The sequence below is a fragment of the Peromyscus eremicus genome, chromosome 1, assembly GCF_949786415.1.
Source record: "Peromyscus eremicus chromosome 1, PerEre_H2_v1, whole genome shotgun sequence".
NCBI classification, from domain to species: Eukaryota; Metazoa; Chordata; class Mammalia; order Rodentia; family Cricetidae; genus Peromyscus; species Peromyscus eremicus.
The window spans coordinates 61,456,033-61,467,066 of record NC_081416.1 but is presented as its reverse complement, the minus strand read 5'-3'; the positions used below and the strand labels follow the sequence as shown (position 1 = coordinate 61,467,066).

Sequence of the window (11,034 nt, the reverse complement as noted above, 5' to 3'; positions counted from 1 at the left end):
AGGGCTAGGTGAGCTGGAATAGGGCTGGAGGAACTGAGGAGGGATAGAAGGAGCTGGAGCAGGCCTGGGGAGCTGGGGGCAAGGCCAGGGATGTGGGCTGAGTCACTGGGTCTTGGGTCTACCGTAACCCACATCAGGATAACCCCTCATCTTGTCTCTTTCTCTTCAATGTCTTTCAGCGAAATTCCTGAAGCCACATTATGTTGCCTCCCTTCCCTATTCCACTCCCAAAGGAAAAGACTGTGTCCCACTGTGCTCCTACTTGTCTGGGAAATACAGCAGTTCCCCCAGGTAGGGCCTGGCCGGGCCTGGCAGGGCCTTGGTAATAGGATGCAAATGAAGCCTTCCTGCCTTAGCTGGGAGCTGGTGTTGAAGGGGGGGTGGGGGGAGCAGTATCTGATGGAAGACAGGAATCCTGGTGGACACACAGCCCAGGGCTCCATTAGACCTATTCCAGCCTTTCTCGCTTCCTCCCCTCTCCCCTACAAGCCCTCAGAGCCGGGGAGAGGCCTCTAGGTAGAGCCCGGAGGGTGATGGGCCGTGCTGTGCCAAAAGAGCCTGGAGCCCTCACTACTCTGGGCCTCTACGGGGCTGCTCTGGATGCCTGAGAACCTTCCCGAGGCTCTCGTGGCCTTCCAGTGGTCCCACAGCTGTCTACTGGGAGACGGCATCACTATCCAGGCTTCAGGGTTGTGCCAAGACCACACAGACATGTAGAGCCAGGATGTACGCAGATGTACGCAGGTCCTTCCACTCATGGCTGTGCCTCCCCACCATTCCATGTACCCTGACCACACGGCTGGACAAGGGCTGGCATCTCTGATCCCCGGGAATTTTGCTAAGTGGACCACAGGGCAGGCTGGGAAAAGAGGAGTCCAGTTGATGCCAGAGATAAGGAAGAAATATCCTAGCTGACCTCCCAGGTTCAAAGAGCAACTGGGTGTGGTCCCAGCCATTGAATGAGGGCGGATGGACATGTCCACACCTGCCAGGCTCACTGAGCAAGGGCTGTCTTGTTTTTTTTTTTTTTTTTTTTTTTTTTTTATCAGACATCACACACCATGAGCTGAAAGACCAGGGTCTAAATTCCTTCTTTATTGATACCAAGGACAACCAAACCCCAGCTCCAGCCAGCTCCTGGAGACTCCCTTCCTCCCTCATCGGGGTTGCCTGGTTGCTTCAGTCCACTCCGAGACTTCAGCAGCAGGCTTTGGTCCAGGAGGCAGCCAGGGAGACCAGGACCCATCCAGGGGAAGCCTGGGGAGCAGCCTGTGGAGGGAGATAGGTGGTTAGGGGACTAGGACTGACCATCAGAATGCATGTGTGTACCCACATGGCTAGGGAACAGGAAGGGTGCTTCAGGAGTCCAGCTGAGGATGGAGTGCTCACCAATTCTGTAGGGCCTGAGTGTTCGACCACAGCAAGCAGAGCTGGTCCTCTGAGGGCTTGGACCGTGCCAGGCTGTTCTCTGGGATATTTTCTGCGTCCTGCTCACTGCCCCCCACCCCCAACCCAAATTAGAATTAGTGGTAGTACTGGGATGCAGCGGGTTGCTGATAGGGGACCATACCAGGCCTGTCCCATACCAGCAAGTCTGGAGAGTTCTACCTACACCTGCTCACCTGCGCTTCCCCACAAGACCCTGCAGCAGGCGCTGCAGCCTGGCGCTGTCCTGCAGGCGACTGAGCTCGCTGGTGAACGTCCCGTCTGAGTGTCTTGGGATCCTGGGGAGGCGCGGGGCGAGGAGGGTCAGAGTACGACAGTGTGGGCCTGTGGCCGTGGCCGTGGTGTAGTGGATCCCCCTGACCCAGCTCACCTGGGGGGCGCAGGGAGTGCGGCCGAGCCAGCGAGCAGCAGCAGCAGCAGCAGCAGTAGCGGCGGGGTGGGCATGGTCGGGCTCCGGGGGTGCTGAGCGCTGCAGCTGCAGCCTGAGTCCCGCGCCCCTGCTTTATAGCTGGCCCGGCGGCAGGCGGGGGGCTCCAGCACCGCCCTGGCTCCGCGCGGCCGGCCGCGCCCCATCGATTGCGGGAAGGTCAGGGCCGCCCCCCCAGCTGTCGTCCGGCCACCTCCTGTCCCCACCGCCGTGTTGGCGCCCCTCAGCTGGCTGGGCGGGGGGAGTAGCTACTAGGTAGCGAACTGGACACCTCCATCTGGGACCAGGGGCAGCGAACAGGGTTTGGCGGTTCAGGACAGGCGGAGGGAATAGCACTGCGAGGCCTCTGGAGCCTCAGTTCATACTGGCGCCCAGCCTAGACCAAGACCCTGGAGCACTCTTCTTGGGAAGGGGCTGTGGGTGTCTTGAGAGGCCTAGGAGGGCCCAGTGGACAACTGACAGGGAAAAGAGACCAGAGTCCTAGATCCTGGAGAAGCCAGGGCATGGGGAAACAGATGCAGAGTACTGCCTGAAAGGGCAGCCCAGCACCCAAAGCAAAGATGGGGATCCTCTTAGGCCCTGAGGTTGCATTTTTTGGATGGGAGAAAACAGCCTATTCATGTTGGAAGCAGGAGGTAGAGATGGGTTAGAACAATCAAAAAGCAGGCCTTAGAGGTTGTAGGAGAATGGGGAGGAGGAGTTATGGGTGGGAATTGATGAAAACAGGCTTGCAAAAACTTCGTCCCTGGAGTGGGGGACCTTAGTGCTAGAACACTTGTCTAGCATGGTTCAGCCCAGCGCTGAAACCCCAAATGAAAAGACAATCCTTAAAATTAAATTACAGGAGACAGAGGCAAGTGGATCTCTGTGAGTTCGAGGCCAGCCTGGTCTACAGAGCAAGTTCCAGGACAGCCAAGGCTACACAGAGAAACCCTGTCTCAAAAAACAAACCAACAAACAAATCAAAGTACAAACCTAGCAAACTGTTATGAACTAGCTCTTGAGTAAAAATCATGTGGGTTTTGTTGTTGTTGTTATTGGGAATGTTTTGGTTTGGTTTGGTTTTTGGAGACCTTGTATATAGCTCAGGCTGCCTTTGAACTCACTATATAGCCCATGTTGGCCTGGAATCCTCAGCAATCTTTTTGACTCAGCCTCTCAAAAGCAGAGATTGAAATCAGGGACCACCAAGTCCACCAGCTCTGCTTGTATTTTGAGGGGAGGGATTAGGTTTTGAGCTTTGGAGTTCTTCGCTTTGAATCTTTGAGACAAGGTCTTATGCAGCCCAGGCTGGCCTCCAGAATTGAGAATTTGTTACATCGTTTAGGATAGCCTTGAACTTCAGCTCTTCCTGACAGTGTTTCTTGAGTTCCGGTATTGCGGGTGTGCGGCGCCATGCCTGGTTTTATGCGGTGCTAAGAATGGAACTTAGAGTTTCACACATGCCAGGCTGGCGCTCGGTTAAATGAGCTCTCCACCCCCAGCCCTCCACACGAGACTTTAAAAACGGTTAGTAGACTTTTTTTTTTAGAGACGTTTTCAGTTTACAGAAAAACTGAACCGAAAGCATGGCATTCAGTTCCCCAATGCCCCTCACATACTCCCTCCACCCAGAATCCCCTTTTGTTAAGAAGTGGGGAGTAGGAGGGAGGTATTGGAACTGTGGTTAAGAGAGCATACTGCTCTTGCAGAGGACCTCAGTTCAGCTCCCACACCCACACAGGGTGGCTCTCAACTGCCTGTAACTCCAGCTCCAGGGGAGCTGATGCCTTCTAGCCTCTACAAGCACTGCGGTCATACTCCCCACAGGCACACAAGTACACACAGAAACAAACAGCACACTTTTTTTTTCTCCAGACAGGGTTTCTCTATGTAGTCCTGACTGTCCTGGAATTCACTCTGTAGATCAGGCTGGCCTCAAACTCAAGAGATTTGCCTGCCTCTGCCTCCTGAGTTCTGAGATTAAAGGCGTGTGCTGACACTGCCCAGCTATTAAAAAAGGTGGGAGGAAGCAGCCAGATCTCAACACTTAGGAAACAGATGCAGGCAGATCTCTAAGTTTGAGGTCAGCTTGATGGACAAAGTGAGTCAGAGCTACACAGAGGAACACTGTCTGGAAAGAAACAGCAACAAAAAGAGTGTGGGGGGGCACTAGTAACACACTTATACCTTAGCTTTTGGGAGTCAGAGGTGGGAAGAGTACAAGCAAGCTTCAAGCCCAAAGGGCTACATGACGAGACCCTTAAAAGTAAACAAAACTGCCGGGCCGTGGTGGCGCATGCCTTTAATCCCAGCACTTGGGAGACAGAGGCAGGCAGATCTGTGAGTTTGAGGCCAACCTGGTCTACAAAGCGAGTTCCAGGACAGCCAGGGTTGTTACACAGAGAAACCCTGTCCCAAAAAAACAAACCAACAAAGAAAGTAAACAAAACACTCTGGCACTAAAGAGGTTCATTTGTCACAGTTTCTTTGTGTAGTCCTGCCTGGGCGTCCTGGCTGGCACTTGTTCTATAGTCCGGGCTTAGCTCTGTAGTCCAGGCTGGCCTCAAACTCACAGAGATCAGTCTGCCTCTGCCACCACCCACCACTCAGTGTGAACCATGGTCAACAGAGCAGTATCATCAAGGCCTGCAGTTCTCACCAGGGGCCACTTTGGGGGTTGTACATTCTTGGACAGTGTAAACTGCGTGGATCCAACACCACATATCAAAAAGAGTCATAGCCCTGAAAGTTCCCTGTGGAGCCTTCTCCCCCTGCCCTCAGACACCTGATCTTTTCACTGATGCTGGTGGTGGTGCCTGTTCCAGAGCGTCAGGGCTGGAAGTATAGGTTGTATCCTTTTCACAATGGCTTCTAAATTTTTGTTTGTTTGTTTTGTTTTGTTTTGTTTTGTTTTCGAGACAGGGTTTCTCCGTGTAGTTTTGGTGCCTGTCCTGGATCTTGCTCTGTAGACCAGGCTGGCCTCGAACTCAGAGAGATCCACCTGGCTCTGCCTCCCAAGTGCTGGGATTAAAGGTATGTGCCACTGCTGCCCGGAGGCTTCTAAATTTTAAAGACTACATTTGTTTGTTTGTGTGGTTGGGTAGGTGGGTGGGTAACATGGAAGTCAGAGGACAGCTTTTAGGAGTTGGCTTTCTCCTTCCTCCTTGTGGGTTCCAGGGATCAAACTCAAGGCAGGCTTGGCAGCAAGGGCCTTTACCCACCGAGCCACCTTGCCAGTCCCACACTGGCTTCTTTCATTTGGCAATAATCATTTACATCTCCTTTGAGTCTTTTCATGGCTCAGTAGCTCAATTCTTTCTAGGGCTTAGCAAATGTTCCACTGTCTGAATGGACTAGTGTGTTTATCCACTCACCCAGTGAAGGACATTTGCGTTGTTTCCAAGTTCAGGCAACTATAAATAAAGCTGCTATAAATGTGTGTGCGCATGTGTGTGTGTGTGTATGTGTGTGTGGTGTGTGTGTGTGTGTTAGAGCCACAGACACAGCTCAGTGGTACAGTGCTTGCCCAGTGTCATGAGGGTTCAGTACTCAGGACTGCAGGGGGGAAAAGCATCTGGCAGTCCTGACCAATGGAACCATAGAAATTACGCTAGAATCAAATCCCTGAGTAAATAGCAGAAAGAAGAAGACAGGTGCTTGGGGAGCAGAGACCTATAAGAACAGTGGTAGGCAGGAGGGAGTCCTCTGCCAGCCAGGCATCCTGATGTGCACAGGGCCTCATCGGGAAGATAGTCAGGCCAGGGGGAGGCAGTAGGACAATGGTGACCCCCTGCACGGGCCATTATACCCTGAGGTCAGAGAAGGGTGACAGAACCAGTTGAGGCTGTGTTTAGAAAGGACTTTAGAAGGACCCTGAGAGCTGAGCATGATGGCCTATGCTTCTAATCCCAGCAGATTGGAGGCATTAGACTGGGAGGCAGAGACAGGAGGGTCTCTGTGAGTTTGATGCCAGCCAGAGCTACAAAAAGAGACCCTGTCTTGAAAAACAAACCAACCACGCAAACAAAACCAAAAAAGGAACCTACCGTGGCCTGGCATGGTGGTACACGCTTTTAATCCCAGCACTCAGGAGACAGGCATGTGAGTCTCTGTGAGTTCAAGGCCAGCCTGGTCTGTGTAGAGAGTTTCAGCTAGGGCCATACAGAGAGACTGTCTCAAAACAAAAACGAACAGCAGCAAGAAGTGGAGAGAGGGATGCCTTGGCTGTTTTCTTCCATGTTCCTGACAGGCTGGCCTGATTACCAGAGGGACTAATCACCTTCCCCAAATGTTTCTACTTCCGGCTGGTATTTGGCAGCAGCTGATGACAGAATAGTTCTCAGCAGGCGCTGGAATCTGAGGCCTGCGAGGATGGGGAGTAGAGGTGAAGTCTGTGCTCCCCGAAGAGCCTTGCCCAGGAAGGCACACAGATGCTCCTAGCAATTAGCTTCCTGGGGCAGCGCAAAGATGCAGAAAAATAACTGCCACCTCAATGCACCCCTCAAGAAGGGCCAGGTGGCCAGGTGTGGTGACGTGATGCCTGTAAACACAGAGCCTGAGAGACAGAGGGAAAAGATCTCTGCAAGTCCAAGACCAGCTTGGGCTACATATCCGACCTCATCTGAAAAAGTAAAGGACAGGCTAAGTGGTGGGTCCACCTTGTGGGAGACTTCTTATGCATGGTCTGCCAAAGCTCTGTGCTGCCAAGGAAGGGAGCCCAGGCTGAGGCAGAGTACGCTCTGGGCCATGTTGTTGGATTTATAACGGTTCAGCAGCACTGGAGATGGTCAGTGCCCGTGGTCTGAATGGCACAAGCCCCTCACACTGGCCAGCAGTGTCTAGTGATGTGCAAGGGCCACACAGCCATGAAGCGGAAGTCCACAGGTGGCAGTGACAGCTGTTGGAAACTTGCTCATCACCCAAAAACTAGCCGTTCAAATGGATTCTCTTAACCAAATGTAGCTTCTGGTCTTTCCTACAGATGAAGATGGACATTTCTTATATGGGCTTATGAAGCCTCACGGTCCCTAGTCACCAACTCAGTGTCCTTCCTGAGGCCAGCAATCCCAGGGATGCTTTCTGTCTGCGGTTTACATCAACTCTTGTCCACTTCAGAACAGCTTGGAACACAGGGGGAGCCAAGCCCTGGTTCATCAAGTCCACCAGTCCACAGAACGCATACGCCCGGTTGTCGGGAAGGTCACACCTATGTTTTCCACATCCATGCCTTTCCCCAATGCTTATCATGTTCATATGCACGAGGATAGAATGCAAGACTGACCAGAACCTATCTTCTGGTTAAGGGTCGTCACGGGTGTGCTGCTCTTTAGGGACAAGAGTGATGACATGGGTGTCACCCTTTTCTTTTTTCTTCTTATTTTTCTTTTTGCCTTTATTGAGACAAGGTTTCTCTGTGTAGCCCTGGCTGTCCTGGAACTAGCTCTGTAGACCAGGCCGTCCTCAAACTCAGAGATTCAACTGTCTCTGCCTCCCGAACTGCTGTCCTTGGTCTTCCGACATGAAATAATGATGGTTGGGACTCTCAGGTTGCTGGCTCGGCCTGTCCCAGTCTGGATAAATTACAACTCCAAGGGGTTGTTGCATTATAGGCCATGTTTATGTGCATGTGTGTATGGTGTGCAAGTATGTATGCATGTTTGACGTGTCTGAACACATGTATGAGTGTGTATGCATGTGGGTGCTTGTAGTTGGAGGCCCGAGGTTGGTGTTAGGAATTAACCTTGATCATCCTTCTGCCTCATTCACTGAGGCAGGGTCTTTCAGTCAAACCAGAGCTTGCCAATACGACTATTCTCACTGGACAGCTTGCCCCGTCTCTGCTTCCCATGGCTGGAGTTACAGCCACTCACTGTATATTTACGAGGTTTCTGGGACTCCAAAGTTAGGTTCTGCTCCTCACATTTGTGCAGCAACCCTTTACCCACTTAGCCATCTCCCCAGACACCCCATCCTAGGCCTCTTCCCAGCCCCCACCAGTCACCCACCTCCCCACTTATTTCCATCATTTATCTTGTCCTAATGAGTAAGAAAACGTTTCACATTGTCCTCTCCATTCCCCCATGTTGACCCAGGGCCAGGGCATTGGACATGCTAGATAAGTACTTTACCAGTGAGTCACATTCCCAGCCCTTAGTGATTTGAGACAGGGTCTTCCTGTGGAGCCCAGGTTGCCCGTAGACTTATAATCCTCCTGCCTCAGCCTCCTGAATGCTGGACTCAAAGGTGTATGCCACCACATCCGGTTTAGGGTGGTAGATTTTTGCAAAAAACTTTTTCTGATTCAGTTGAGATGACAAGGGTCACATCATGTCTGTGTTTAATTAATAAAATGGGACTTGAGCCCCTGTGGGGGCTTTCTTTGTTCTATTAATATGGAGTGTTATATTAGTTGTGTTTCATCTATAGAATTTCTTTCAGTCCTGGGAAAAATCCTCCTGGGTCATGGTGCATAATCCTTAAAAATTGCAGTGGGATTTTGCTGAGAATTTTTTTTTAAAGACGTGTCTATTTTTATTTTATGTGTATGAGTGTTTTACCTGCACGTGTGTATGTGTACTACAGGTGCCTTCAGAGGCCAGAAGAGGATATTGGATGCCCTGAAACTGGAGTTACAGTTAGGTGCTGCCATGTGGGTGCTGGGAATCGAACCCGAGTCTTCTGGAAGAACAGCCAGTGCTCTTTTTTTGTTTTTTGTTTTTTTTTTTTTGTTTTGTTTTGTTTTTTTGTTTTTTCGAGACAGGGTTTCTTTGTGTAGCTTTGCACCTTTCCTGGAACTCGCTCTGTAGACCAGGCTGGCCTCAAACTCACAAAGATCCGCCTGGCTCTGCCTCTCGAGTGCTGGGATTAAAGGCATGCGCCATGACCGCCCAGGCAGCCAGTGTTCTTAACCAGCCTTTGCTGAGATTTTCTGCATTTACATTCAAAGGGGGATTTTTATAAAGAGTTTTCTTTCTGTGGTCATTGTTGTTGAATTTTGAGAGTTCTCTGTATGTTTTATAAAGACTTCATATTGTTCTTCTTTATTTTTTGAGAGAGGGTTTCTCTGTGTAGCCCTGGCTATCCTGGAACTCGCTCTGTAGACCAGGCTGGCCTCGAACTCACAGAGATCCACCTGCCTCTGTCTCCCGAGTGCTGGGATTTAAAGGCACGCATTGCCACCACCCGGGCAAGACTCTGTTTTGTAATTGCTATCTATACACGATACTTGGTGAACATATATCTTGGTAATATTGTCTTCCGTCCTGTGGCCAGGAGGTTTTAATTTTGACAGTATTCACCTCACTTCCCTCCTCGTTTGTCTGATCCCAGGTCACAAAGGTTTTCTCCCATCCTTTCTTCTAGAGCTTTTAGCTTTAAGTTTTACATTTAAGTCTGACTTAGGTCTAGGAATGTGGCTGAGCTGGTAGAGTGCTTGCCTAGCACACGCAAAGCTGAGTCCTGTCTTCAGCACCAGAGGCTGATGGTGCAGACATCTGCAACCCAGGACTCAGGAAGCGAGGACAGGAGGATCAGAAATTCAACAACTTTGAGATCAGCCTGGCCCTGGGAGATAGCTCAGTCAGTCAAGGGCTTGTCACCTCAGTGTGCGAATCTGAGTTCAATCCCAAGAACCCACTGAAAAAACCAAGGGGCACTGCAGGACACTGCAGCATATTCGTAATCCTAGGTGGGATGTGGAGACAGGAGGAGCCTGGAGCTTGCTGGCCAGCCATTTTCTCCTATTCAGGAAGCTCCAGGCTCAAGAAAAGACCCTTCCTCAAAAGATGTGGTGGAAAGCAATTAGGGAGTCGTCTGATGTTGACCCTCTGGCCTCAACATGCACACACACCATGCACACACACATGCACGCACACACATACAATTCATTTGAAATTTTTTAGTTTTGTTTTGTTTTTTTGACAGGGTCTCCTGGGGAGCCCAAGTTACCGTCAAAGCAGCTATGTATCCACGAATGACTTTGAGCTAATCCTCCTAGCTACACTTACCCCGTGCCCAGATTGCCAGTGTGCACTCCCACACCCAGGTTTTTTGTTTTGTTTTTTGAGACAGGGTCTCACTTTGTAGTCCAGACTAGACTTAAATTCACAAGAGTTCTCCTGCCTCAGCTTCCCCAGTTTGCTGCCACACCCTAACAAGTTGTTGTGGGGAAAATTGTTTGTTTTTTCATATTATTATTAGTAGTATGTGCGTCCTCAAGTGCATATGCACATTTGTGCATACATGTGAATATGAGCAAACAAATGCCACAGAACTTGTGTAGAATCTAGAAGACAACTTTTTTCCATCGTAGATTCTGAGGCTCGACTCAGGTCCTATTTTTGTGTTACTGGTGCCAAGCACCCCTGTTGAAGGCTTTAATAGGGAGGAGAGTCTATCTGCCCCCTATGATCAACCAGCCAAGGATGCGTTAGAGGGATTTAGGTGCTCTAGGCAGGGTATACTCAGATGCCCAGCAGCATGAGCAATCTGTATGTGTTCTTAGAGGGCTGGCCCAATTCCCCTAATATGTTGAATTCAGCTCCTTTTGCCCTGAAAGAACCCCTGCAGCATGCCACACACCCAGGAGCTCTCTGCCTTCCTGCCAGAGGGATGTATATTAGTTAGGGAGTGTTTAGTCCACATCCAATGAGGGGTAGCCCTTCTGTCACAGGATTCCAGGAAATGTCTCTCAGCCTTCCGAAGCCCATACACAAAAATTCTTTCATCAACACAGTCGCCATATGCTTTCACTGCATGAACTCACAGTCTTTCAGGGACTGGCCTTGCTGCCATGATTCTATATGTTATCTCTGCCTGTCCTGCCCTGTGCCAGCCTAGATTCCTGTAGTCCAATGTTGGCACAGGGTGAAAAGTGTGGCCTCCAGATGTGATCAGGGGAAGGAGAGAGAGAAAGAGAGCGAGCCTGGTGTGAGAGCACTCTTAGCTCAGATATTCCTTGTCAGATGTCACAGGTGGCCAGTGGTCCACACAATCTCAAAGGCAAGGAAGTTGGGTCAAGTGGGTCCTAAAAGTGGGAAATGGAGCAACCACTCAGTTGCCCACCGAGGATGGTTAAGGGTTAAGGCTGAAATAGGTGTGGTGGCCCACCTAATTCCAGCACTCCAAGGCAGAAGCAGAGACTGGAGGATCTCTGAGTTTGGTGGTAACCTGATCTGCAG

At 50.6% G+C, this 11,034-nt stretch overlaps 1 protein-coding gene across 2 annotated transcripts; it reads right to left on the bottom strand.

The window, feature by feature from the left end:
• Positions 1-1,157: 1,157 nt before the first annotated feature.
• Positions 1,158-1,890, bottom strand: Sct (secretin). Of its 2 annotated transcripts, XM_059249847.1 has the most exons (5): positions 1,817-1,890; positions 1,623-1,724; positions 1,390-1,494; positions 1,336-1,337; positions 1,158-1,285 (listed from the first exon to the last, which is right to left on the bottom strand). In XM_059249847.1, exons 1-5 carry the CDS (start codon positions 1,888-1,890, stop codon positions 1,158-1,160), a joined length of 411 nt encoding a protein of 136 aa, XP_059105830.1. The 2 variants fall into 2 exon arrangements, with proteins under 2 accessions (XP_059105830.1, XP_059105840.1); XM_059249857.1 differs by lacking the exon at positions 1,336-1,337 and having other exon boundaries at positions 1,158-1,269.
• Positions 1,891-11,034: the final 9,144 nt, after the last annotated feature.

What these genes read in the sequence shown, in the direction of transcription:
- Sct (XM_059249847.1), bottom strand. Translation starts at nt 1,890, where the DNA reads ATGCCCACCCCGCCGCTACTGCTGCTGCTGCTGCTGCTGCTCGCTGGC. An exon ending in GCACTCCCTGCGCCCCCCAG is followed by an intron (nt 1,725 to 1,816) that starts GTGAGCTGGGTC and finishes GCGCCTCCCCAG; the next exon opens with GATCCCAAGACACTCAGACG. An exon ending in GGTCTTGTGGGGAAGCGCAG is followed by an intron (nt 1,495 to 1,622) that starts GTGAGCAGGTGT and finishes GGTGGGGGGCAG; the next exon opens with TGAGCAGGACGCAGAAAATA.